General features: G+C 48.2%; 1 protein-coding gene across 1 annotated transcript in view; it reads left to right on the forward strand.

Moving 5' to 3' along the window:
* ADAM12 (ADAM metallopeptidase domain 12) overlaps nt 1-27,771 on the forward strand; it is a 325,460-nt gene that overhangs the window by 271,850 nt on the left and 25,839 nt on the right. The window contains exons 13-18 of the mRNA XM_074373406.1: nt 3,908-3,997; nt 5,460-5,655; nt 22,265-22,373; nt 22,468-22,666; nt 24,772-24,849; nt 27,532-27,640. Of these exons, the coding sequence (XP_074229507.1) occupies nt 3,908-3,997; nt 5,460-5,655; nt 22,265-22,373; nt 22,468-22,666; nt 24,772-24,849; nt 27,532-27,640 (781 nt within the window). The remainder of the gene's footprint in view (nt 1-3,907; nt 3,998-5,459; nt 5,656-22,264; nt 22,374-22,467; nt 22,667-24,771; nt 24,850-27,531; nt 27,641-27,771) is intronic.

Genomic DNA, 27,771 nt, shown 5'->3' on the forward strand with positions numbered 1-27,771 from the left:
GCAGGGAATATTTTTATCCAACAAAGGGCTTATTTAAACCTGTTTTCCAGCCAATGTCAGGAAATTTTCTTGTTTCTGTAGGGACCAAGATAAAGTTAATCAGCATAAAAATTATAACAGTCATTTTTTAATCTCTGAGTAATCTTGGGGTGGAAAGAGAAGAGGAGGAGGATCCAGGGAGATCGCCCAGTAAAACAAGCCCCCCCCCCCACCTCAGAGTTTGGAGGAGGTTGTGCTTAGAATAAATCAAAGCAAGTCACCCATATAGCAGGCTGTCTACATGTGGGGCTCCGTCCCTGGGAGCTTATGCAAGCTACGGGGGTAGACAAGCTAAAGGAAGGCTCAGATAAATTCACAATGGGCTTCGTGAGGGCTTAGGAAGAGCATTGTCTAGGAGGGCTGCTCTGAAAGGGGGATTCGAGGATGGGAGGGACGTCCCTGGAATTCCTGTGTGCATGAAACAAATAGCTGGTTACAGAATCTTCATCACATCCCAGCCTCCAAGCCGTTGAGCTTTCCCCCATCAGCAGAAATGATCTGAGTCTCAGTCTGACCGTTTCTGTAAGAAAGTTGGGACTGAGTAAGTTCTAGGGGTTGGGGACTGAAGAGGTGGTCGGATCAAATGTTTCTGTGCGCCTGCCAAACTCTGGATCCATTGGTGGTAACGGCACTGCCTAGAGCGGTGCTTAATTTTGCTCACAAAGCATGGAGAATGGTTACTGTGCAAAAACAAGTCCTAATTATGGTGCTCCAGAAACCTTTTAAGATTAGTGGAGGAATACTTGAAACTGTCACGGGATGGGTGACGCAAAGGGGAAATTGCCTCGGCTTTTTCTAATTACTCAAAGAAAACAAAATTAGTTTAAATTACCCATATTTCTCAGGAATGGTCATTTGACTTAAAGTGGTTTATCTATTATTTAAACTCCTCGTAATTGTTTATTAATCTAAATAAATTTGACAGCTCTTCACGGAGCCGTGAACTCTCAGGTTTGGAACGACTCAGTTAGCAATGACTTATGCCGTATACCAACACCACCCCGGCATCGCCACTAGCCTCCCCATCGCCACTGTCAGCATTACCACTGTTACCACTTCCACCGTTGTCACCATTGTCGTTACCACCACCACCACCACCAGCACCACCACCACCACCATCATGTCAGCAAATGCTTGAGTCCCTGAGATTTGCCACCTCGATGTTGTGATCGTCTCTCATCTCCATCAAGGACTCATTTGGCTATGACGGGGGTGGGGTGGGGGCAGGGGGTTACTCTCTGCAGGCAGTGCATTGCACTGCAGGACAGCTTTGATTAAATCCAACTCCTTGCTTCTGTAGGGCCATATTCTCCCTGCGTGTAATTCCCAACTGCATACTTCTGTACTTAGGGTCCTTACTCAGTGGGGTAAGTTCTTGATATTTGAAGAGAACCCTCATTCTCCTCATCCCAAGTTCTTTCTTCCAAGAAACCTTTCAAAGTCACAGGCAGGCCTTGTGCTTTGATGTTTAGTTTTCTTTCTTTTTTTTTTTTTTTTTTTTTTTCTTTTCAAGGTTTCAGCTCAAACTGTGTCTGATATTCTGAAAGCCCACTTCCAGTTTTCAAACTGACCCCAAACTTTCAATCAGACCTGTGCACCTGGATTCTTTACCCCCATACTGAGTGCTCAGGCCCTGGAAATACTCATCACGCCTCTGCTCCATATTGGTCCCTGGCCACATGGGTCCCCTGGCCCATAAAGGACTTCATGTGTCACCACACCCATGAGTAAATGGAGTCAGAACAGTTCCCCAGCTCACAGCTGGAACCACCTTCTGCTCCTGCACTCCCAGAAATAATCCCCACTATTTTCAAGAAAATGCATTCCAGTCTCATCCCGGTTCATTGTGATTAAGAATCTATGTCTCCTCCCAACAGCACAAGAATGACAATTGGGGCATTTGCTGACGACTCTCTAATGGCTTCATTACTCTTTCTTCTTTGGAGACTTCGTGCTCATTGGCTCCGTTGGACTTCTCTGTTGAGTACTAAAATAGTAAACGCAGCAACAGATGAAGAATTTGCCTCTTCTGATAAATATAGCCTTGTAGAAGAAATAGATTCTGGGTAGTTAAAAGGCAAGTGATTGCTGAAGCCTTCCGTACAGGGCATTGGATTTACATCAACCATAAGGATACCCTGACAACTCACTCGTTCTTCCAAGCTAATAGGGTTGGGAAAGCAGCCTTATCTACTTGTTTAAAGTCAGTAGGATGCCAGTAGCTTGCAAATATCTTTTAAACTTAGTTATCTTTCTCACATTATCAATCGCCTTTGAAGTCAAAACCATTCTACTTGGCTGCGTTTCCATTTAAACTGCTGCTTATATTATTTAGTGATATGGTGGGGGGTGGCGTGGGAGGGAGTTCTTAAAGGCTCTTAGGACCCAGTTGTAGGATGGCTGAGCTAACTTGGAATCTCAAAGAAACCTATAATTTGGTTAATGTATTATTAGTAGAGCCAGTTAGACCATAATGTACAGGACAGCATTGCTGTGCACATGATGGCCCGCCCCCCGGATCAGGAATGGAATTGATGGACTCTGTTTAAAAAAAGCAAAACAGCCCTAAATGTTTTAGGATTATAAGTCCATGAGCTAGAAACCCTTACTGTCATGAAAGTTACAGCTATGCCTTCTGGTTGGCAGTTTTATCTTATTGTGTGCACTATGCACTCCGGATGTTTATAAAGTCCTTGAACAAATTAAAAATGTAATAACTTTGGATATATGTATAATAGGGGCAAAGAGTAAACACTAAATGAGAGCATAATTCATTGAGTGTTGCACAGGGTACAGGTCAGACATCTGGGTTAGCCATAAATCTTCTGGATTATCGACAAAATTTTATTAATAGCATTTGTGATACTAATGATAAATTCCTTCACAGGAGATGGTTTTCAGGAGTAAATTATTACAGTATTAAAACAGTATGTGATTGGCGTCACTCTAGCCAATGGTGTATGAATTCTTCAGCACACATCATATATTAAATAAGAGGACGTTGAAAAGTCAATACTGAAGACTCTACTGAACTCTTCTTTCTAAAGATAATTCAGTTTCTTCCAAGCTATTGGAATGTTCTAAAGCACAAGGATGTCAAAAATACACCGGATAGGTTTGTGTAGACTTTGTTGAGAGCCAAGTGAAAGGTGTCAACCTCCTGCTTTTTGTTAGAAAAAATTGGATACCTGCGAAGCAGAGCATAACAAAGACATTTACTTCCACTCTGACTTTAATTCAGAGGGGACAGTCCACCTGATATTTGATCTATCGGTTTAAATCCCTTTCAAATCAATGGGACAGCCCACTGACCTCCTTCCGGCCTCCTGCTCATCCTACGATGCATTTCCGGCCTGAAGGGAGCCTCGCCAGGTGAGCCAGGCCACCTGTGCTGAGCGAGAGTCCACCTACGGCTTTCGGTGGGATTTCAAGGAACTGTGGTTCAAACACGATTGATTTGACTTAATTTCCTGACAGCAGGCTCTCCCTGAATGTCTGGATCAGTCTTTGGAAAGTAAAGTGTGTACTCATCTCTTTATACTTAAGTTAAGTTGAGAGGACTCCAGCGATCCTGATACAGACGTCAGAGACCCCCGCTGCCAGCCTTCCCGTCCGGGTCCCTTACCCCGTATTGAAAGGCAGTCGAGAGCTGCTGACTCTTCGCAGGGACTCACACTCCGGGTCAGCTCATACACACGTACCAGGAGCTTGGCTTTCTTACAGGTCCTCCTCAGTCAGGCTGCTTTCCAGCTCAAGAACCAGGCTGTCTGGGTCTTTCTTCCCTTTTCAGTGACTTCAGGTACAACCTCTGCTTTCGGTGAGTAGTTGCCCCACATGACCCTGTCGCACCCTCCCGTCCCACCTCCAGGAGTGTCTGAATTCCTGCTGCAACGCCACCACCTGCACGCTGAAGCCAGACGCCGTCTGCGCGCACGGGCTGTGCTGCGACGCCTGCCGGGTGAGTGAGTCCTGCCGGCCCCGCGGCCGCCCGCACATGCCCTGGGCCCAGCGCGGGCGCGGGGCGAGCGGTGGGGCCGGACGGTTTCTGAGCGCTCACGGCCGGGGAGGTGAACGCTCTTCCCGCAAGCTGGTATCTACATCCGCCGCCTGTGTTTATGACCTTCCGATCTCCGTGTGAAATGCGCACCTTCACCTTGGACCATCTGCGATCAATTATTTATTAATGGGCCCAAAAGTATTTGATTAAAATACTCAAGCACCACATTAAATGTCCCGGGTTGTGCAATTGGAGGAACGTTTCGAAAACCAGTCCTGACTCGTGTCACCCAGCCTCACGCCGGGTCCCTCTGCTCGACCCCGAAAACTTCTGCCAGCTGGTGAGGAGCCGTGTGGGCTGTTCCGGGGACTTTGTGTCAGGGTCTTGATTGGGCTGTGCCCCCAACAGAAGGTGCCGATCGACCCAGCCCAGCCAAGGGGGGCAGTTTTATCCTTTGGCCGTTTCTGCCTCCTTGACTGCGTTTGTCCTGGCAATTCCGTTGTTTGTCTCATTCTTCAGAGCCGGGATCTGACAGGGTAAAAGCCTGAGCTTTTGATTCAAAGGTTCTGAGGGCAGAGTTTTTCAATTAAGCCATTGATCTTGGCACTCTGTCTGCAGGAAATTTCCCCTTAGCGACCCAACTGGAGCGCAGTGTTTCAGAACTGCGTTACTATGTCTTACATTCAACTTAAACTAGCCTTCCTCCCCTTCCTACCTGCAGTTAACTTATGGGGAACGTTAAGAGGAGCAGGCACCCCTGGCACCCCCGCCGCTCGCGGTGGAAGGTGCCTGTGTGACCTCAGGCCTGCCGTTCTGAGCTCAGTTCTAGAACCACAAAAAGATGAGGCTCTGTCGGATGGTTCCTGACATCCCATACGACTTGACTTCTTCTCTGCCTGCCCCTACGAGGACAGCTTTCCAGCTCTGTGATTTGATGAGAAAGTACAGTTGCTGTCGTGAGTGTGCCCTTGGCGTTACTTTTGTCAGCTTGCCCGCAGAGGTTAACACTGTGAGTGCAGACGTCATCCTAAGGAACGCGATGGTGTCGGTGACCAGAGACCTTGTTCTTAAGGATCAGTGACTCCATTGGGCAGCAAGCACTCCCCTCCCTACCTCCTCCGAGGTGACAGGTGCCAGCCACCAGCTTGAACACTCACCAGAAAACCCTAATGGTGCATGAAATTAAAAAGAAGCTGCTCTTGGTTGTCCCCCATAATGGAAAAGTGAACCCCAGAGCCCAGAGCGAGAATCCGTTTATCTAATGAGCTCTCTCTGCGGTAAAGGGAACTCCTTGGAAATCCTCGCCCTTCTCCGTGAGACTGTATGGGGACGGGCCTGCACCCCTCCACCCCCGGGGGCGTTGCTGAGCCCCTGCTTCCCCCCGCCCCGCAGTCACGTGCGATAAATGGCCCTCTCCTTTCAGCTGAAACCTGCGGGAACAGCCTGCAGGGAGCCCAGCAACTCCTGCGACCTCCCGGAGTTCTGCACGGGGGCCAGTCCTCACTGCCCAGCCAATGTGTATCTGCATGACGGGCACCCGTGTCAGGGGGTGGACGGCTACTGCTACAACGGCATCTGCCAGACCCACGAGCAGCAGTGCGTCACCCTCTGGGGACCAGGTACGTGGCCACCAGCACCTGGGTGGAGAGGGCTGGGACCGGGGAGCTCTCTGTCTCTGTGAGCATCTCCGTAAGCCTCCCTCCTGGCGCTTGCTGTCTGAAAACCTTCTTCTGTTCAGTTGGAGCGACGGGCTCCCTGATAGGGCTGGGGCTGTGCTGGGCAATGAGCACACAGAAGTGGGTGCTGCCTGGAGCCCACCCTGACTCATTCATTGTGGTCCAGTGAGAGAAGTGTGAGCACCTACTGTGTACACATGGGGTAACAGGGACCAATCAGCCAGGACCCCTACCCTCAGACAGCTTAGAAGGTAGTTAGGCAGACAGACAACAGAACTTCCCACCTGATTATGTACATACTTCTTAGCGCCCAAGTGAGGACCCCAACCAAGGGCCCAGAGAGAACACCACTGCAGCTGGAGGGCCAAATCGGGAAGGCCCAGAGCAGACATGATGCATGAGTTGTGGTGGGGAGGGCCAGCTAGCGTGGGAGGCCTGGGCACCAGAGCCCCGGGGAGGAACACGGAGACAGGTGTTTAAGGGCGTTGAGTGCCTTTTGGGTTCTGAAGGCAGAGTGACAGACATGTGTGTCCCAGAAAAAGCACACAGGCGGGAAGGTGGCCAGAAAGCGGCTGCTGCATGGCTGGGTCACTGAGAGGGTGCTCACCACTTCCTGCATGTGGGCTGCTGGGCCCAGGGCTCGGGACGATTTGGCCCTTCTAACCCTCCCACGACCCCTGAGGTAAAGACAACAACTTGAGCTTTGGGAAGTGAAGCTCAAACTCATAGGCCGGAAGTTATTTCCCAAGGTCATGAGTCTGGGAGTTGAGCCTAGGTGGTTGTGACCCAAAGCCCACGTGTAATTGCCACCCTGTGCCGGCACCCCATAGAGTCAGGTCTTAAACCAAAGTCCCACGGAAGCTCTGGAGTTAAATGGATACTCAGATGTGAAAGGGGAAAGAATCAGTCCCTGTGTGCCTCTGTCCTGCGTTGTCCAATCTCCTGGGGCCAGAGACCCGCGGCCTGGGGGGGTGGCCCAGGGCGTGGGCGCACCACCCCAGGACTCGCTGCTAGTCTCCTGCGTCGGGATTCAGGCAGTGACTTGCATGGAGGGTATTTTCCAAGACCGTGGCCCAAACTATCTTGTCGTTCTTCTCCCTCCTCCTGCCGGCTGCAGGGTGACCTCAGTTCTGGCCCAAGGCCCCAGCTGTGGCAAGGCCTCCGTGGCCAGCCAGGCCCAGGCAGAGGGCCAGGCAAGCGCAGGCTCTGTGGGGGAGAGAAATCCAATACGGGCCTTTGTCAGACTTTTATGGTGAGGTTTTGGTTTTAGGAGTGACGAGGGAAGGAAATGAGGGCAGAAAACAATGACTAACCGTCAGAGCTCCGGCTTTAAGTGTGATCAGCAGAGGCAGTGACCCAGGCATGGGGAACAAGGCAGATGTTTCTTGGGGCTGGGCCCCGTCGCCAAGCCCACTGCCCTTTCCGCAGCAAGCCAGAGGTGCCCCGTGTGCTTGGACCTTCTGAGGGAGAAGACCGATGGGCCAGGACGCAGCAACAAGGGGCTCACGTAGGCTCCGTTTATCTTGCTCTCCGAGGAGCTTTCTTCCGACACCGCAGGCTTCACTGATGGGCTTGGGCAGGTGGTAAGAGGGGGTCTTTGGTCCCTGAGCCTCAGTGCTTCCTCTTTGGACCCTGACCAGCCCCCAGCCCTGGCCTCTTCCCTCTGCGGGCAGGAGGGCCCCCAGGCCCGGTGGGGCTTGTGGCTTCAAGTCAGGCAGATGCCTTACGATGACAAACACGAAGTAGGCACTCACTATACACGTGTCACGTGAGTGTATGGGCTTGGAATGGTTTAGTGACTTCAGAGACCTTTTAGCCAAGTGGGGTCACTTTGGGACAGTGGCTATTGCTGAAAGCCAGATCTTCATGGCTGAACGCATCCCTAGTGACCATTGCTTCCCAGCCTTCCTCCGGACTCGGTAATCTCCCCTTCTTGAGTTACAAGAGACATTATAAGCCTCCCTTCCAAGGAGTGTTCTGTGGCCAGAGCGCACACAGCACTCAGAGCTTTTGGAGTGAAATGCTGTCCTCAGTGCCCTGCTGTATTATACCGCCTGGCCCCAGTTCCAAAGTGAGGTCAGATGGAGCCCCACAGCTCTCTCTGAGCCACCGCCATTGAGTGACTCAGCTGGCTGTGCGCCTTTGATTCATGGTGACCAAGGCTGGTATTTATTATTTCATCGGATTATTCCTTCTCGAGCTGCCTGACCAGAAAGAGGGCCAGACAGGCAGACAAACTTACAGCATGACTCACAGGCTGAGCGTTTCAAAAGGAAGAGCAGGAACAGTTACCTGCTTGGAACCCTCAACATCCTTGTGAGCAAGAGTGGGGGCCTGAGGCCTGACTTCTGGGGACCAGCACCACCTCCTGAGCAAGGCTGCCTCCCCAGGGCTCCTGGCCTTCTAGTCTCTCTCCTCCCACCCTCACCTGGTGACTGAGGGGGACTTTGTCCAGACAACAGTTGGCTTGGCCTGAGGGGGGCACTGCACAGAGATATCAGGGATGCTCAGGGCTCCTGGCAATGGCAAGCATGGGGACCAAGTTTAGGGAGCCCCCCGCAGGCTCATGACTTCCTGGGGTCAGTCTAACAAAGACATCCTCAGGAGAGCAGAGAGCCTGTGGGCCAGAACCAGCCGTGGCCCTCTGTACTGGGGCCCTCTTAGCAGGCCTTCGATCGCCCCCTTGGCAAATTCGGTGTGTCCCTTTCCTTCCAAATCCACGTGGCTGCCTCGCTGCCCGGTTCCAGGGCACTGCAGGAGTCTCCTGGGGCTGCTCTAGCAGCACCACAAACTCAGTGGCTTACACCACACATTTATCATCTTACAGTTCCTGGGGTCAGAAGTCCTAAAATCAAGATGCTAACAGGGAGCGTTACCTTCAGAGGCTCTGGGGAGAACCTGCTTCCTTGCCTCTCCCAGCTTGGAGAGGCTGCCTGCAGTTCCTTGGCTCGTGGCCCCTTCCTCCTCCCTGAAGGCCAGTGGCACTGCATCTTCCAGTTTCTGTCTCTCTCTGACTTCTGCTTCTGTAGTCAAATCTCCTTCTCTAGCCCTGACCCTCCTGCCTGCCTCTTATAAGTACCCTTGTGACTATATTGGACCTGCTTAGATCTTCCAGGACCATCTCCCCACCTCAAGGTCCTTAGTGGCATCTTCGAAGTCCCTTTTGCTGTGTAAGGTCACATATTCACAGGTTCCAAGGATTAGGACAGACTTTTTGGGGGGCCACTTTGTGCCTCCTGCAGGCAATGAACAGACCATTTACTAGCAGGATGACCTTCAGCAGATGACTCAACCTTGTGCCTCATCTGCAAAGTGGAGACAGTCCTGTGCCCACCACGTGGGTGTACGTTGTCCTCCAGCAGAGCCTATTAGCAGGTCCGTGTAATACATCACGTGCAGTAGCACGCTGCTTGTGCAGTGCCTGGGCTGTGTAAGGCCTGGGATGTGGTGGAGAATGTTGGGGAAGGTTCACCTGGGGTGGGGGTGGGGGAGCCAACCAGGAAGGCAACTGGGATGCGGCTGCCCTGGAGTGGTCCTTACCAGGGGTGGAAGAGGAAGGGCATTTCCTCCAGAACAGCAGAGGTCAAGGTGCATAGGAAGAGGAGGGGGCCATTCCAGGGAGCTGCCGGCAGTTCTGCTCGTCTAGAGCTCGGGCTGTGCCCTGGAGAGCGGAGGTCCTCGTCTGCCACCCAGTTCTCTCATCTGCAAAATATTCAACAATGTCCTGCTATTGTGAGGTGCTGACTCAAGAGCCCTGGTTCTGCCGGACTGACATACTTCCCACAGGCCCAGTGCACTCCTGCCTGGACCTGGCGCAGAGTCAGGATGGGAGCGTCCCCATCCCGGGAGGGCAGAGGTTACTTCCCCAGCCAGGCCCCGGCCAGCTAGATGCAGCCGGCTCAGAGCCTTTTATTGCTGCGTTGCAGTGGTTGGTTTGAATTAGTTTTTCATGATTCAGAAGAGGAAAACGTTTTGTCAAGGACACATTTGCAATATTTCATTTCCCATCCAGAGTAAAATGCTCTGGGATCTGGACCACATTTGCTGGGGTCATAGGCCCCTGTGAAGAAATCTGGGAGTCACTGAGCTCTTGCTCTGCTGGCCTCTGCCATCTGCACCCCAGTGACCTGGCCAGAGTCCTCCAGTTACGTTCAGGAAGTCAGCTACTCAGTCCCCAGATCGGGCTACCCAGACCACTGACCGGATGAAACCCTTTCCTCCCAGCTAACTGTTCCCTTTTGAAGTGGACTTTTCTCAATCCAGCATTATATTTCAATAGGATAATCCTGTTTCCAAATCTTTCTACAAATAAAATTGTAGAAAATTCAAAACATATGCCTGCAGCGCCTAACTGGCAAAGGAATATATTTTTCGAATACCTTTTGGGAGTTTTGTTCATTCATTTGCTCTCCTAATTATTACTGTGGCCGATACTCTTGTTGGCTTGGAGTTGAAATTTTTTCCTGATGTTTCTCCCACAAATCTTGCAGGACTTCATCTGTTGAAGTCAAACATATCAGTGTTATCTGCAGTTCAAACTGTAACTTGTACTTAGCTCTCTGTCCACTTGAGTCTTAATAGCCACAAAGATTTTCTGTCAGTGTGACATGACCTTTACTCCTGAAATGCAGCTGGGTTGGTTTCTTCAGGCAGCAAATTTACTTTTGCCCGCGTTGTTTAGCTGAACCACTAGTACGATTGCTGAAAATGTTACTCGGAAATTAATCTTACTGGTAACTGTGTCTAGAACCACACATGATTTGCATCAAGGAAGTCCAGAAGTATCTTAGGTTTTTTTTTCTATTTTATCACTCACCAGAAAATAGTGTCACCTGATTTATGCAGTGGGCTGGCCAGCCGGTTTTTATGGGCGGGTACATATATTTAGCGTTTATCTGCAAGGCTGGTTTAAATGCGTTTGCTTTATTGTGACACACCTGGGGCAGGGCACTTACTAACCGTCTACAACGTGGGTGGCTCCAGATGGGAAGAAAAGTTACTTTTGCCAAGAGTTGTATTGTTCAGGAGTCAGGAACATCTCCTTTTTGTCCCATTGTGTGAGAAGGAAGTGATACAATGTGTTTATTGGGCTTCATTTGCCAATGAATACGGAGGTCAATTTGGAGAAGAGCGACAAGGGGAGAAATTTGGGGAGAACAAGCAGGCTCCAGTGGTCTGTGAACACGCTTCTGTCTGTGGACGTTGGTGACAGGGGTCAGGGGAATTAGTGACAGGAGGAGGAGCCGATGTGACTGAATTAGAGAAGTGTATTTGCTTGATGGAGTCACTTTAGGGAAAAGATTAGATCCAGTAAATTGTGGGCTGAGTGCAAAATGTCATCATCTCTCTTTCAAGCGACATAATGACATTGGGAACTTCCAAATGACAATTCCAGATATGAGTTGTATAACTCTGAAGGTAAACCTGGTAATTAAATGCCATCACTTCTTCTGTAAGTATAAAATGCAGTATAATGTCAGAATTCCCTCTGAAAGGCTAAATTTCATCTTTTGATAAGGGCAGAACATCAAAATGCTCCATTATTAAGAATTCAAAGGCTGAAAATTGATATAATACAGTTGCAATAAGAAAAGTGGTGTCTTTTTTTTTTTTCATGAGACAGACAAGAAATATCTTGTCTTCATGAACACACGAAGGCAGACATTTTTAAGCACAGCAACTTTGAAGCCAAATCTGTGCCTTGATAACGTCTGACTAGTGGATAGAAGTCATTTACACCTTTTAAATGACCCCCCCATTCTGTCTCTGAGATAAACACCAAGTGGCTGTTTACACACAAAAGCCGCGGGAAACACTTTGCTGGAGCCTCACACTCTGTCCTGCCGGATGTGGACCAGTCCCCAAAGCCAGGGAGCTCAGGAAGCCGCTCTGAGTTTGGGTCTTCCAGTCTGTTTCCTTTAATGGTGTTTTCTTTTAGTGCAAGAGTGGCATCTGCTCCCGAGGTCGGCCCAGAGTCCTCTTTCTGGTTACCCTGCTTATAAGATTTCTTACTTCGTCTAAACTTTGAGAGAATGATAGTTTTTCTTTCCAGGAAGCAAAATGTCTGTCTTTTCATGACTTTATATCTTTTTTCCTCGTCATACTTCAAGGAAAAAGTGAAAACCCAGAGTCACAGGAAAGATAGACCAGGAGACAGTGTTCATCTACCCAAGGCGCTTTGCTCTGCGGAAATCACCCCTGACTTCCTCGGGGGAGGGCAGCTGAGACGTCATGGGCTTTCCCTGAATTGCTTTCCCTGTGGTTTCCACACACTCATTTTTGGAACGCACCTGCTCTGTGCAGCCTGAGGCACCGTCCTGGTCCACAGGGCTTTTTACAGTGAGACGGGAGCCTTGAGACATCCCAGGAGGTAAAAGCAAGTGTGATAAGGGCAAGGAGGGGATGGCCCAAGGGGACAAGGAAGAAGGAAGGGCCACAGCCTCAGAGGAAGGTGGTGATGGAGGGAGGTGCTGAAGGACACAGCAGCCCAGGACCCTCATCCAACCGGCTCCAGCTGTCGGGTTCCAGGGAGGACACTGAGGTACATGGCAGTGGGCGGTCACGTAGCCATCACTGACCCAAACTTACGAGTTGTGGCATGGAGCACACTGATTGGCCAGAACTGAGTCTCACACCTCTCCCTTTGGGGTTGGTTGGGGAAGTTAGCCCCACCTGAACCATAGAAAATAGGTTTCCCATAAGAAAAAGGGTTTTATTCCTAGAAAAGGGATATGGGAGAGGTGTTAGGCAGCAGAATTGAACAATCATAAGTCTCCTACTCTGCAATTCGTTTCCACAAATCACTATGGTTGCCCTAAAGCACCAGAGAAAAACTCCTCCCCCTGCAGGTCTCGTATACAGAGAGATTACCTTCCAGGAGGGCCATGGCCAGCGTGCCACTGGTAATGCAAGGTGGTGCTGAGCAGGGCCCCGCCTCTAGCTGGGACCTTGCTGGCCCCAGGGGTGGCCTGAAACCTCGCATGACTCTGTCCTACAGCCTGAAATTGGAGGGGAGGCAGCAGTAGGGCATTTTGTGATCCGGATCAAGTTTCAACTGTTCCTAGACGTCTAAAAATACATTTCATTCATTTTAAACATCTTAGCTTTGAAACATCCATGTTTCTCATGCAAGATTTCTCATCCCCACATGGAGACCTCAGGTAGGAAGTGTCAGTCAGCTGGATGAGAATGAGCATTGTAAGTGGAGTTCTGCCCCACCCTCCTCTCACCTCTGTCTCTCACCCCCCCATCCCCTCCCCACAATGGAAACAACAGCAGTTTCAGAGTAGTGATGAAGGTTGAAAGTTTTCAATCCCTAAGTGTTTGAGGATGGAAATGCAAAAGACCGTTCCATCAAGGCTGACCCTGGATCACCCATCATAGTGTACTTTCCTTTAATCCTCCAGATCAGAGAATGAAGAAAGTATGTGACAAGGGATCAGGTGTGCATTCTGGGCTTTGATTTCACAGAGAGAGATCTATCTGGCCTCTCCCCAAGTGTATGCAGCCGATGAAATCATGACCCTCTACTCATCCAAATGTGAGTTTCCCTTACCATTGTCATTGCTCTGCTCCACCGGTAACACAACCAGCCAATGCACCAACACTGAAGTGTGACGTGGCACCTCCTGCTCCCTCAAGCTTTGGATGAGAGTGGAAATGAATAAAACTCTTGGAAATAGACAGGCATTGGTTGCTTGCAAGAGACAGAAAGTTAACCTTTAGAACTCTGCATTGTTAAAGCCACTGGGCAAATTAATATCAGAGTGGAGTAAATTTTACCAGTCAAACCCCAACCAGCATTGTTTCTTTATGGACTGACTTCTGCTGCATGCCGTCCCCAGTGCAATACCTAATAGTGAGGGTGCCAACAGGGGGCGTGTCGGTGATCTAAAACCTACCCAGTAATTTTAATTGTGTCTGTTGGTTTAAGGGTGAGGAAAGAAATTACAGGGAAGACGCTCTTGGTTCCCAGGGAGTCAAACTCAAGTGTCTTTACTTGAAGTCTCCCTCAGCCTCTTTCAAAATGGCGCTCAGCACCTGTGCAGTGAGATGAGGCCAGCTGGGAGGGCGTCCAGGATGAGCACAGGACACGGGGCATTAAAATGAGTAAGGAGGAGATGGTGCAGGGAAGCAGAAATCCTTGAGTTATGACTGTACCTTTTTTTATTGAAGTATAGTCAGTTTACAATGTTGTGTTAATTTCTGGTGTACAGCACAGTGATTCAGTTTTACATATATATATATGTATATGTATATATATATATATATATATTCCTTTTTATATTCTTTATCATTAGGCAATTACAAAGTATTGAATATAGTTCCCTGTGCTATACAGTGGGAACTTGCTGTTTACCTATTTTATACTAATAGTATCTGCAAATCCTGAACTCCCAGTTTAGCCCTCCACCCCACCCGTCCCCCACTTTCCCCACTGATGACCACAAGTTTGTTTTCTATGTCTGTGAATCTGTTTCTGATTTGTAAATAAGTTCATTTGTCTCACTTTTTTAGATTCCACATATAAGTAATATCATATGATATTTTTCTTTCTCTTTCTGGCTTAGTTCACTTAGTATGACAATCTCCAGGTCCATCCATGTTGCTGCAGATGGCATTTATTCCATTCTTTTTTATGGCTGAATAGTATTCCTATATGTATATATAATATACAGAGAGACATACATCCCACAACCTCTTTATCCAGTCATCTGTCGATGGACACTTAGGTTCCTTCCATGTCTGGGCTATTGTAAATAGTGCTGCTATGAACATTGGGGTGCATGTATCTTTCCAAATTAGAGTTCCTCTGGATATACACCCAGGAGGGGGATTGCTGGATCATATGGTAAGTCTATTTTTAGTTTTTTAAGGAATCACCTTACTGTTTTCCACAGTGGCTGCACCAAACTACATTCCCACCAACAGTGTAGGACGGTCCCCTTTTCTCCACACCCTCTACAGCATTTATTGTTTGTGGACTTTTGAATGATGGCCATTCTGACTGGTGTGAGGTGATACCTCATTGTGGTTTTGATTTGCATTTCTCTGATAATTAGCAGTATTGACCCTTTTTTCATGTGCCTATTGGCCATTTGTATGTCTTCTTTGGAGAAATGTTTGTTTAGGTCTTCTGCCCATTTTTTGATTGGGTTGTTTATTTTTTGTTGTTGTTGTTATTGAGTTGTATGAGCTGTTTGTATTTTTTGGAAATTAAGCCCTTGTTGGTCGTGTGGTTTGCAAATATTTTCTCCATTCCGTAGGTTTTTGTTGTGTTTATAGTTTCCTTTGCTCTGCAAAAGCTTGTAAGTTTAATTGGTCCCACTTGTTTGTTTTTGCTTTTATTTCTATTGCCTGGGTAGACTGCCCTAGGAGAGCATTGCTGAGATTTATGTCAGGCGATGTTTTGCCTATGTTTTTTTCTAGGGGGTTTATAGTGTCTTGTCTTACGTTTAAGCCTTTAAGCCACTTTGAGTTTATTTTTGTGTATTGTGTGAGGGAGTGTTCTGACTTCACTGATTTACATGCAGCTGTCCAGCTTCCCCAGCACCACTTACTGAAGAGACTGTCTTTTCTCCATTGTATATTCTTGCCTCCTTTGTCAAAGATTGACTGTAAGTGTGTAGGTTTATTTCTGGGCTCTCTATTCTGTTCTGTTGGTCCACATGTCTGCTTTTGTGCCAGTACCACCTGTTCTGATGACTGCAGCTCTGCAGTGTGGTCTGAGGTCTTTGAGGAGGGTTAGTCCTCCAGCCTCATTCTTTTTCTTCAGTGTTGCTTTGTCAATTTGGGGTCTTTTGTGATTCCATATAAATTTTAGGATTATTTGTTCTAGTTCTATGAGGAATGTCCTGGGTAATTTGATAGGGATCGCATTAAATCTGTAGATTGCTTTGGGTGTAGTATGGCCATTTTAACAATATCAATTCTTCCAATCCATGGGATATCTTTCCATTTCTTTAAAGCGTCTTTAATTTCCTTAATCAAAATAAAATTCTTAGGAATAAAACTGGCCAAGGATATGAAAGACTTACACACAGGCGGCTGTACTTTTTATTTAATATGCAAAGTGTATACAAAACCTCCCAGGGTTTCCAACAAGGAGATTCTCTTTCTTCCCTCTCATTTCCCAAGGTGGGCCCAGGAATTAGTTATCCAGGCATTCAGCAGTCTGCATCGATTTCCTACTATGGGCTGGGCACTGGGGAGGATCCTTTGTGAAGGAAACAGTTGTAAAGCTCCTACCGGCACAGTTATGAATGCTTATAAACGGGGTAAGTGTTGCGAACGAGGTCAGCTACCAGGAGCTCTCCCCTCCCTCACACATTCTGCCATCCTTAATGTCCAGGGGCCAAACCATCCCCTTCCCCATAATCAATGGGGAGTCTTCAGTATAATTTAGGTCTCCTGAGAGCCTGGGGGACCCCCTGAGCCTCACAGCACCTTCAGGTCAGGTGATGTCATTGTCCCACAACTTGACCCGGACCTTGTGATATGTAGGGTTGGCACCAGATCAGCCCACGTTATTGTGAGTCCTTCTCTTCCAGCTCTGCAGCACAGCCACGGATCCTCGCGATCAAGCAGGAGGAGGCTTTCCAAAAGGAACTGAGATTGGATGAGCATCTGTTCTTGTTTTTCTTAGATCCCATACATGCACGGATAGAAAACACAGTTTTCCCAAGAAAAGAATGTTTTACTCCTGACCTCTTAGTTTCTCACGTGTCTCTTTTGAATATCACAGTCCAGTTTGGGAAGGCACACTGGACCTTGGGAGCCTCTACCAGTGCTGGTTTAGGAGGCCCATCAAAGTCAGTGACAAAACTGGGTTTGAGAAAAGACGAGGACATTTATCACATGTTAATTATTATTCCTAGGTTGTGACTTTATGCCTCCACTTGTTTTATTCTGGTAGAAGAGCTTTTAAAAAGTCACCTTGACAAGCAACAGAATGGGTGATTGGGTCATGGAGTTCGTGAATATACACACACTGAGCAAATAGGAAAAAAGCAAAATTAAAAGATACACTGTTGGGTGAGTGGGGACTTGTGCTTAAAAATAAGATTTCCAATGACAGCATCACAACAGAATAAAAAGGTCAGCATCCAAGCAAGCTAGAAATGGAGGGGATGTGCTGTGGGAGACCACTTTATTGAGGCATGGTTGACATATAAAAAGCGATGCATCTTTAATGTCTACAACTTGATGAGTTTGGTGATAAGGATACACCTGCGAAACCATCCACATGATCAAGCCAAAAACATAGCCATAACCTCCAAAATATTCCTCCCACCCTCTTTATTCACTGTTATTCATGTGTGTGATAAGAACAGGGAACATAAGATTTATCCTCTTAGCAAGTTTTTAAGTGTATATACAGTATTATGAGCTGTAGGTGCTGTGCTGCACAGTAGATCTGTAGAATTTATTCATTGTGCATAACTGAAACTTTGTCCCCTTTAACCAATACCTCCCCCCCCCTCCCCCAGCCCCAGGCAACCAGCATCCTACTTTCTGCTTCTTTGAGTTCAACTTTTTTAGATTCCATGATCAGGCTGTATTTGTCTTTCTGTATCTGACTTATTTCACTCAGCATAACCTCCTCCAGGTTCATCCACGTTGTCGCAAATGGCAGGAATTCCTTCTTTCTAAAGGCTGAATAATACTCAGTTGTATACGTGTACTGCATTTTCTTTATTCATTCATCCACCAGCACGCACTTAAGTGGCATCTATGGCTACTGTGAATAGTGCTGCAATGAACATGAGAGTTCAGATATCTCTTTGAGACCCTGATTTAAATTCCTTTGGATATTTACGCAGAAATGGGACTGCTGATCATATGATAGTTCTATTTTTAATTTTTGGAAAACCCTGCATACTGTCTTCTGCAGTGGCTGTGTCAGTTTATAGTCTCCCCAACAATCTATGAGGGTCCCGTTTCCTCCACATCCTCACACCTGTTATCTTTTGCTGTTTTGATAGTAGCAACCGTCATTGATGTGAGGCCATAGCTCATTGTGGTCTTGGATTTGTGTTTCCCTAATGTTCAGTGAGGTTGAGAACCTTTCCCAATACCTGTTGTCCATTTGAATGTCCTCTTTGGAGAAATGTCTTTTCAGTTCTTTGGCACATTTTTTAACCTGGTTATCTGTTGTTGAGTTGTAGGCATTCCCGCATTCCCTGTGTGTTTTGGATATGAGCCCTTTGTCCAGTATATGGTTTGCAAATATTTTCTCCGAGTTGCCTTTCATTTTGTTGATTTGTTTCCTTTGCTGTTTAGTTTGATGTAGTACCACTTGTCTGTTCTTGCCTTTGTTACCTGTGCTTTTGCTGTCTCCCATCAAAGAAATCATAGCAAAGACCAATGTCAAGGAGCTTTTTCCCTATGAATTCTTCTCATTAGTTTTACAGTTTCAGTTCTCACTCTTAAGGCATTACTCCATTTTAAGTCACTCTTGGTCTATGGTATTATAAGAGTTCAGTTTCATTATTTTGCAGGTGGATATACAGTTTTCCCAGAATCACTTTTTGAAGACTATCCTTTCCCCATTGTATATTCTTGGTCCCTTTGTCAAAGAGCAGTTGACTGAAGACTTTGAGACCAAAGAAACTGAGTAATTTTGTTTCATGATATTGGAGAGTTAAAAAAAAAAAAAACATTAACTAGTTAATTGACATGTGACTTTTCAGTATTTCTCATCATTAAGTTAGTTGACAGCCTAGTATAAGGCTCTTGACTGTGTCATCCACATTGCTAAAAATTCACGTATTCAAATTGGCAACCAGCCTTTCTGTGGGATTTTTCTCTTTAAGAAAACGGCAGCTCTTCTTAAACGTGGGGTGGCCTTCTACTTGGGCGTGCACAGTATTTCAGAGTTAGAAGACCCAGTGTGTTCTGGGTTGGGAATCCCAAGCAGTGATCCAGCATTTGTTTTCTCTTCCAAGATGCTTTTTTTTTTTTTTCATTGAAATATAGTCAGTTTACAAGGTGTTAATTTCTGGTGTACAGAATAGTAATTCAGTTATACATACATATATATATATATATATTCATTTTCATATTATTTTTCATGGTAGGTTATTGCAGGCTATTGAATATAGTCCCCTGTGCTCTACAGTAGGACCTTGCTGTTTATCTATTTTATATATAGTCATTTGTATCTGAAAATCCCTAACTCCCAATTTATCCCTCCACCCCCAACCTTTTCCCTCACTGGTAACCACAAGTTTGTTTTCTATGTCTGTGAATTGGTTTCTGTTTTATAAATAAGTTCATTTGTCTCATTTTTTTAAGATTCCACATATAAGTGATATCATATGGGTTTTTTTTTTTTTCTCTTTCTGGCTTAGTTCGCTTAGTATGACAATTTCCAGGTCCATCCATGTTGCTACAAATGGCATTATTTTATTCTTTTTTATGGCTAAGTAATATTCCATTGTAAAAATATACCACATCTTTATCCAGTCATCTGTGGATGGACATTTAGGTTGCTCCCACGTCTTGGCTGTTGTAAGTAGTTCTGCTGTGAACAGTGGGGTGTGCGTATTAAGATGCTTTATACTTGTCTAAATAGTATTTGTATTCCTTTGCTTGATTTCCTGTTGTGTTTCAGCCCCTTTGTTCAGTATTCCTGGATCAGGCTCCCCCCCTTATCGTAAATCCCCATGGAAGCCAGCTTCTTCCTCCCCTTCCTTCCCTACTGCTCGTCCTCTCCTGCGCAGCCCAGGCCAGCGCTCATCCAGTCCTGCCTTTGAGCTGCTTTTCATGGCCACATGTCTAAAACCTCTCAGAAATCTCTCTTTATCGTTCCCTATAAGGAAAAAAAATTCCCAGTTAACAATTTGAATTGCAGAGGATTTGTTTTTTTTAAGTGGTCACATTGCCCAGGAGAGAAATTCCTTGACCACGGTAAGAGTGACCATCTCTATTGCATCAGCGTAGCATCATGGTCACTGAGAGGGTGGTATCAGCACTGCCTGCCCAGTTCCAGGAGCTTAGCATCCACTGGAACCTGCTGGCGTTCCTTCACCCTGGTCATCTGAAGTGGGGAAAGGAGGAAAGAAGGGCTTATTTTACCAGCCCTTCTGTGTGTGACTGGAGCACTGCGTCCCATATTCCCCAGAAGCCGGTCTCCCTCGGGCTGTGTGCTGGCCAGCGTCGTGTCTCTTGCTCTGTTCCCTGTGTGCATCCTGTGGTGCAGGGCGGGCCACTCACCTGCCAGGCCCCCCACTCAGCAGCAGGGCAGGGCCAGCACGGGCTCTCCATCCCTGTGGCCCACACAGGGCCCAGCACATATGGGGCCTCGATAAATCTCAGAGTCCCAGAGGGAACAGGCTGGACTTGACCCTCAGATGGACCTGCCCTTCATAGCTGTGTGACTTTAAGTAACACTTTTAACCTCGTAAATCCTAGTTTTCTTGTTCATAAAATGGGACAGTAAGACCTCCCTTGACGGATTCATTACCCAGCGTTAAATACCATTCATAGTCCTTTGCTTAACTTGTCACAATCTTTGGTTTTTATTTGATATTCATATATCAGGCCTCCCTTTGCTTTGCCATTATATTTACATGGTAAACGCAGGATCACCACGTTCAGCTGCGAAGACTAAGGGTGATAAGTTTCAGCTTGTGGCCCCTCCTCTGAGAAGTCCTCCCTGACCTCTTCCGGCCTCCCTGAACCAGCCCCCACCAGGACCTCTTCCTCTGCTGTCCTTCATGGCACTCCCCGCCCCTGGGCTGCAGAGGAACATATTCTGTTTCTCCTTGCAATTTTCAAGCAAGCAGTAGTTTTGTCCAAATCGGTCACCATGATCCCCCCAGAGCCAGCAGATAGTAAGTGCTGGACAAGTCCATGTATATAATTGAACTGCCACATGATGGAAGGGCGGGTGGATGGATGGATGGATGGATGGATAGATGGGAGGGAGGGAGGAGAGACAAGCAAAGCCAGACAGGGTCTGTGCAAACACACAGCCAGCCATGGAGTTGGTATTCATTGCCGCTTTGATCAGTTGGATCCAGGTACTTTGATCAAAGTACCATCAAAGAGGATTAATTAAGTACAGAGTGCAGGCTCAGTGCTGGGACTCACCCCACCTGTCCCCCCTCCAGTGGGCAGATGAAGAAGAAGAGGCAGAGCTCACAAGAAATGGTCCATAAGAGCTAGAGGCCGGCCTATCCCCAGGGCAGAGCAGGCATGTGAATCTGGGTGAAATGAGGGGGTAATACTGAAGAGCCAGAGACCTCACCTTTTCCCAGGACAGAGAATTGTGTCCCGTTCTGGGCAGCGCCCTCAGGAAGGAGATTGGGAGATCTCTCTTAGATAATTTTTAAAAAGAGAGAACAGGAACGTGAGTGGTCCAGAACGGGGGTGGCTTAGGGCAGAGGTCAGTGGCTGAGCCCATTACTGGTCTCAACGGTCGCAACAGGGTGTTTGGTTTGATTTGTCTGCTTGTTTGTTTGTTTTAATGAGATGCTGGTCGTGTCTGACGAGGAGGGATCAGGCTGAAGAAAGATGGGCATTTTTAGTCGTAAAAGCATCTTCTCTTCCCTGGGAGGAAGGGCATGCTGCCCATCATTAGATTGTCACCTTGGAAGATGAACGGGCCTCCCCAGAGTGGGGCGCAGAGAAGGGCGGAGGGCAGAGCTGCGCTCTGGGGCGTTGGCATCCCGGCAGATGTGAGAGGAAGCGCCCAGACGGGCCAGCGGTGGGGGCAGAAAGGCAGGCCCGGATCAGAGCACAGGGCATGGCTTATTCTGAAGACTGTGGAACAGTTCCCTGAATCTCTCACACAGCCTTCAACAGATACCACTAAGCAGGATTTGAGAGCCCCCCAGAGCTTTGGCAGCGCCAGCCCCAGTTCTGGGTTCTCTCTTTCCTTGGCCGGAAGATGTGCTACAAAGGGCCATTTCCTGAGCTCTCTGGCTCCCACGTCCCCCTCTGCTGGGCACCGTCATGCTGTGGAAAGTGCCTTTGGGATTTTATGCCTACATGGCTGCTGAGAGCAGTCTCTGCCTTGCAAACACAGGCATTCACTGATAGTGAGCTTTGCGGAACTGGAAATGTCGTGTAAGTCCCCTGCGATGCTCATTTCTTCTCTGTCTCTCGTTGCTTCCTCGTATTAGTCATCATTATTCCTTGGCGCCTGCTTTAGCTTGCATTTTCTCACCGGAATTGTGTGGGAGTTGTGAACGACAGCCAGCCTCCCTCTCTTCCCCGCAGCCAGCCAGCCACCTCCTTTGGTGCTGGGTCGGGTCTGGCCCCAGAGCCAGGCCTCATCTCCCGAGAGGCTGCGCATGCCGTGGGGCCCGGAGAGCAGCCCTCACGGAGAGTGAGTGATGAAATGCATGCTCTGCTACGAGCTGAGCCCGGACAGGCTGCCGGGCTTCCCCTGGCCAGCTCGCATCAGGAGTCAGCCGAGACGCCAGGCGCGATTTATCTGGACACTTGAGTACACCTCCCCCTAACCTGAAAGCCCTGGGCTATTCAAACAAAAATATTAGAAACACTTGCAGAAGGTGAGAGTGCTGCTCTGCTTCCGTTTCAGGTGCTAAACCTGCCCCTGGGATCTGCTTTGAGAGAGTCAACTCTGCAGGTGACCCTTATGGCAACTGCGGCAAAAACTCCAAGAGTTCCTTTGCCAAGTGTGAGCTGAGGTATGGGCGCTGCGTCCTGACCGCGCCGCGGCTCTGAGCCTCCCGCACCGCCAAACTTTCCCTCTCTGAAGACTGTCTGTTCCTTCCCTTCCAGAGATGCTAAATGTGGAAAAATCCAGTGTCAAGGAGGTGCCAGCAGGCCAGTCATTGGTACCAATGCCGTTTCCATAGAGACGAATATCCCGCTGCAGGAAGGCGGTCGGATTCTGTGCCGTGGGACCCACGTGTACTTGGGCGATGACATGCCGGACCCTGGGCTCGTGCTTGCCGGCACAAAGTGTGCGGATGGAAAAGTAAGACTCAAATGCTCCCTCGCGTCACAAATGTTAGTCTGGAAGGGGGCCCACTGAGAAACGTCCTGTTCGAGAACTGAGTTGCAAGGTTGGTTTGTTTTCCTAAATCCACATCTCAGAACTGTGTCTCTGGAATCCAGTTCTCTGCACCTAGAAGAAAAAGTCAATAAATCCTGGATCCTGGTTTGACCCTTGAGATGCAGATTTGGGAAAATCAAGCTTGTTTTCTCAGCCCTTTAGTGTTATTAAGTCATTTCTACACTCTGGGTGTTATGAGGGTTTCCAGCCAGGAAATTACTTTGGAAGGAAACTCTGCAGCGTATTATATTGTTTTTGGAAATGTGGCCTTGGCTTTTGGCACAGTGGGGACTTGTTGTCACCTGGACAGAATGGGAAGTCATATGTAGTCTGAGCCCCCGTGGAGGGACTAGCAGAGGGGAAGGGAAAGGATAAGCTTAAAGCCAAAGGGGTTCTTGGAGACCAGGGGTGAAGGTAGACTGAGATATTTGGGGCTTAGAAATAAAGTCCAAAACAAAAAAAAAAAAAATAAGAAAAATGTCAGAGTTTCACATTCTGCCACGTTGATTTTTCCTACCAAACTTTCTCATCAGACTAAATAACAGCAAGTTAATAAAATGTTTTAGGAAGGAAGATGAATCAACCCCCACATGCTTTTTTTAGACCCCATTTTCAATGATGTGAATTATAAAAACATTATGAAAACCTTCACTGATGTGGAAGTCACGAGGGAGAAAGGAAAGTTACAGATTCCGCTCCAGTAGCAGAGTCCCAGGGGGTTGAGAGTCCCCCCCCACTTCGCGTCCCCACGTCCCCCATGCACCCTGAGCACCATGCTTTATCCTTAAGGAAAGAGGATGCTAACATGAGACATGTTATACGTTGCAGGTGTCTCCTTAACCACGCACATTAGCTTGTACTCAAGCCTAGACATTAGAACGGCACCCGTTTAAACTGCGGTCTGAACAGCCAGAGCCGGGTGCATCTGCACACTGAAATCCCAAGGACTCAAGTTATCAGTGAGCTTCTTCCCTCCTGTGTAAGATTAAATGTGCTCTGATCTCTTTGCTGCAGAACGCTGGTTCTTTGAAAGCCATCTTTAGCCTTGTCCGTGGGTTGGTGGGGAGCAGCACCCATACACTGTGCTTCTGACTGGGGTCCTGCTGTGTTCAGTGCAGTCCCAGACCTTGTCTTTTATCAGCCGGAATGTGACAGTCCCCTTGGCCAAGATTCCCACCAGCCCTGAGAGCTGCTGGGGCCAGCACTTTTTTCAAAGGGCGTTAGATAAACTGCTGGGGTCAGATGGTGACTGTCCCATAGGAAGGTCCTACTTGATTAAAAATGCTTCTGTAATCTAAAAATTAGACTTTTCTTCCTTTGACTCCATAAATTTGTAGTATCTTATGGGAGATAAAGGGCCTGATCCCTTGAGTCTGGAGTGTGTTTTGCACCCTTGAAATGAAACTGAACTCTTCCAACCAGCCTAGTATCATTTAGCAAATCACTGCCTCTGCAGAGGCTGGATAAACACAGAGAAGCATCTGTTTTCTTCTCCGGAGCATTTCTGTTGATGGTTCATGTCATCGATGATAGTCCTTGTCAGCCAGTGTTTTGGAAAGTTCCCATATTTTAATATCTCCCTTAAAACATTCTCGGACCCTGTATTCTTGAGTCTGAGTCTGCATCGGCTCAGGTTTTACTCTCTCCTATGTCTTTTAATGGAGGGAGGACAATGCTGTAATTTGTAGATTTCATCGCAAGCTCTAAACAAAAATCATGAAAAAATCAGTTACCATAATTTCCGGATTGACAGAAACCATATAAAATGCCGTGAAGTATAAAAGGCTTCCACAGTGTCCACATGGATCTGAGTCTTGAAGCGTGTAGTTTGGAGGCAAGACATCAGGGTGCACACCCGGGTCCGAGTTAAAATGCACCATCGTGCCACGTCCATATGAACTGAGGGAAGATGGTCTTCCTCCGGCGAACCTTTGCTGCTTCTTCCTGGAGCCACAGATCCGTGCGTGTGCGTGTGCGTGTGGTTGTAGAGGTGCTGAGATGTTCGCTGTGTTTCCCTCCTCCTCCAGATCTGCCTCAACCGCCGCTGTCAGAACGTCAGCGTCTTCGGGGTCCACGAGTGCGCGGTGCAGTGCCACAGCCGAGGGGTAAGCCTGCGTTCAGCGGGCCGGTGACAGGTCCGGCACTAAACCCTTCCTTTGCCAAGGATTTTGCAGCGCATGATGCTGTGAAACTACGGCCATCAGTGTCGCCCCAGTATTTTCTCCTAAAGGTGCTCACTTGCTTTGACCTTTACACAGCGTAAGAAATGTGATTTTTATTTAACAAAGAAAATCAAATTGAGTGGTAATTAGCTTTTAAATGAATAGTCTGGGTTTGTTTTGTTTTTTTTAAAGGACTTTGTCATCTTCAAAGTAGTTATAACACTAACTTCCTTCATGAAGAGTTTTTCATTAACGTTTCAAACAAAGCTGTCCCTCTCACAACCAAGATTCAGAATATGTGTCGGAACTGGAATATTTCCCACAGGAATTAAAACAAAGAAGGCAGGACACACTGACCACATCTTCTTGAAGTCACATACAACGGGTTTCAACTAAGGAAGGCTATTATTTTCGTTCAGAGGATTTTTTTTAGGGGCGAAGAGGATTCTAATTGTTTAAAACATAATTTATTTTTCCTCTGGGCTTAATTATTTCCAATGGAATCATATTAATCTTGATTAGCTATGCCAGTGGTTCATTTGTTTTTCTGAAACCTTTTCTACAGCAACTGTGCCCCAAATTCTATTTTTAAAACTTGCAGACTCTCGCCAATGATTCTAACATAGAATTATGGAGGTTTTCATGAAATTACTGTTGTGCTGTAACCATAAAGGATTTCAGTGCCACCTCAGATGGGTTTGTTGATGGTGAGTGTAGCTGACTGTCAATATTAGATGGAATCTTTTTATGTCCTTATTGGATCGTAGATTCCTTTCTGATGGCTGCAGAAATGATCTAGTGCAGCCTTATTATTTGACCAGTGACGAAGCCCGGACCCAAGTCGGGGTGGCGACACATCCAAGGTTGCAAGACCAGTTGGTAGCGATGCTGGGTCAGGGACCTGGGACTCCTCAGTGTCCAACATCCCTGGGGTCCCATCCACATGTTGGAGAGGAAAGGCCCACATCTTCTTGGTAGAGAGAGCAGTTGGTAACAAGTCACAGCTTGACCACGGTCCTCCCCTAGTGAGACCAGGCTTACCAGCAGCACCTCCAAGAGGGGGTTCGGGCTGTGCCCCGTGACTGTGATTGGCGGTGGGAGACCACGCAGAACTGTGTGGGCGGGACAGCGCCTGCATCCTCTGGAGGGCCCCGTCAGCAGCAGCATCTCTGAGGAGACAGGCAGGACTTCCAGACCCGGCACAGGCTCTGCTACCCAGTAATGAATTCTGCTTAGTTTTAGCTTCATAGAAACATACCTCCCCACTAGGCACAGGCCATCCTGACTGTCGGCCTTATTGTTCGAAGCCTTTGGGGCAGGTGGTTGATTCATTTAAAAAAAAAAAAAAAAAAAAAAGACCAGTGAAAGCAGAGAAACATCACAAATGAGACACATCCCTCAGTATTTATTTTGCCTTAAAATATAAAATTGTGTATTTGGCCCCATCCAGCAATATCTTGATGTGGGGCTGGAGCCTGTGGGACGGGTGTACTGACCGTGGCTCTGCCCCGACTTCTGTAAACCACCCAAAGTGCATCGTCTGCGACGTGTAGCTTGTTTCCTTAGGTGGAAGGGAAACCAAGGCTCATGAGCAGCCTGAGTGCAGAACCTTCCCGTCTTGTGCAGTTCTGCCCGAACATTTTGCTGTTGTCCCGCCCATTCCAAATTTGTCACAAATTCTTTTCAGTGCCTTGCGTTTATCCAACATTCCCAAAGCACTCGGCCTCATTGTCTTGGAAATAATCCCCTGGTTTTCGTGCTCGTGTTCCATTGGCTCCTGTCGTCGTTCAGTACGGCACGTGTGTGACGACAGGCTCTAAGAACAAGTGGAACCGGGCATCACGGGCTGGGGAGCAGACTCCATCCGTCACCCTTGGTGACCAGGGGAGCCCCGCCTGGCTCCTTAGTGCAGTGCTCAGGGCTCAGTAAGAGCAAAGCCAGCCCCCTCCTGCCTTCTTGGGCACCCCTTTCCCATCAGACCAGAGCCATCCTCTTATTCCATTAGGACACAATTCACAGACTCCGTTGGGAGGAAGCGGGCATCAGGCCCAAGGTGTCGCAGCCGGCTTAGAGGGAGCGGCACCTTGTGGACATCAGGAAACAGGAGGCCGGGCTGTGGTCCTGCTATGGGGACCCAGCCTCCCGAGCCTCCTGTCTGAAGGGGCCCAGGGTGGTCAGGTCCGTGACACTCGAGGGCTCGGCCGTGTCCCTGAAGCAGGGTCCCTCCTCACACTGAGAGGGCCTCTCATCACGGCCAGGTGGGAAGGGCTTCCTGGATTTAAGGCGAGGGATGTGGAGATCGACTGAGACGAGAAAGGGGTGCAAGGAGCTGGGTGAGCCCTAACGACCTCCGCACCGTCTCAGCAGCCGCGGCCAGGCGCGTCATGCTACCCCGCAGCCGCGGGCTCTGGGCTCGCCGGTGTGGGGCTGGGTGCGGGGTTTATCCTCCCGGCGGCACGTACGGAGTCTGGCTGCATCTGTATGGGTGTGACGGGGGCTCTGACCACAGGACCTTTGCTTTGCTCTGGGGCTCAACTAAGGCTCAGAGACGTAGCTCCGCGCCAGGCAGAGGCGTGTCCTGACACTGCTTCCTTCTTGGTGTCTTCCTTCCCGGCCGCCCGAAAGGTGTGTAACAACAGGAAGAACTGCCACTGCGAGGCCCACTGGGCACCTCCCTTCTGTGACAAGTTTGGCTTTGGAGGCAGCACAGACAGCGGCCCCATCCGGCAAGCAGGTGAGTGGGGGCCGCACGTCCTGGGAGTGGGCTGAGCAGGAGGGAACGGGACCCCAGGTGGGGTCCTGCCGAGCAAGACGGAGGCCTCACCAACCATCAGTGTGGGTGCACAGCCAGAAACGCAGTGGGGA

Source organism: Camelus bactrianus, chromosome 11, assembly GCF_048773025.1.
Source record: "Camelus bactrianus isolate YW-2024 breed Bactrian camel chromosome 11, ASM4877302v1, whole genome shotgun sequence".
In the NCBI taxonomy this organism is placed as follows: Eukaryota; Metazoa; Chordata; class Mammalia; order Artiodactyla; family Camelidae; genus Camelus; species Camelus bactrianus.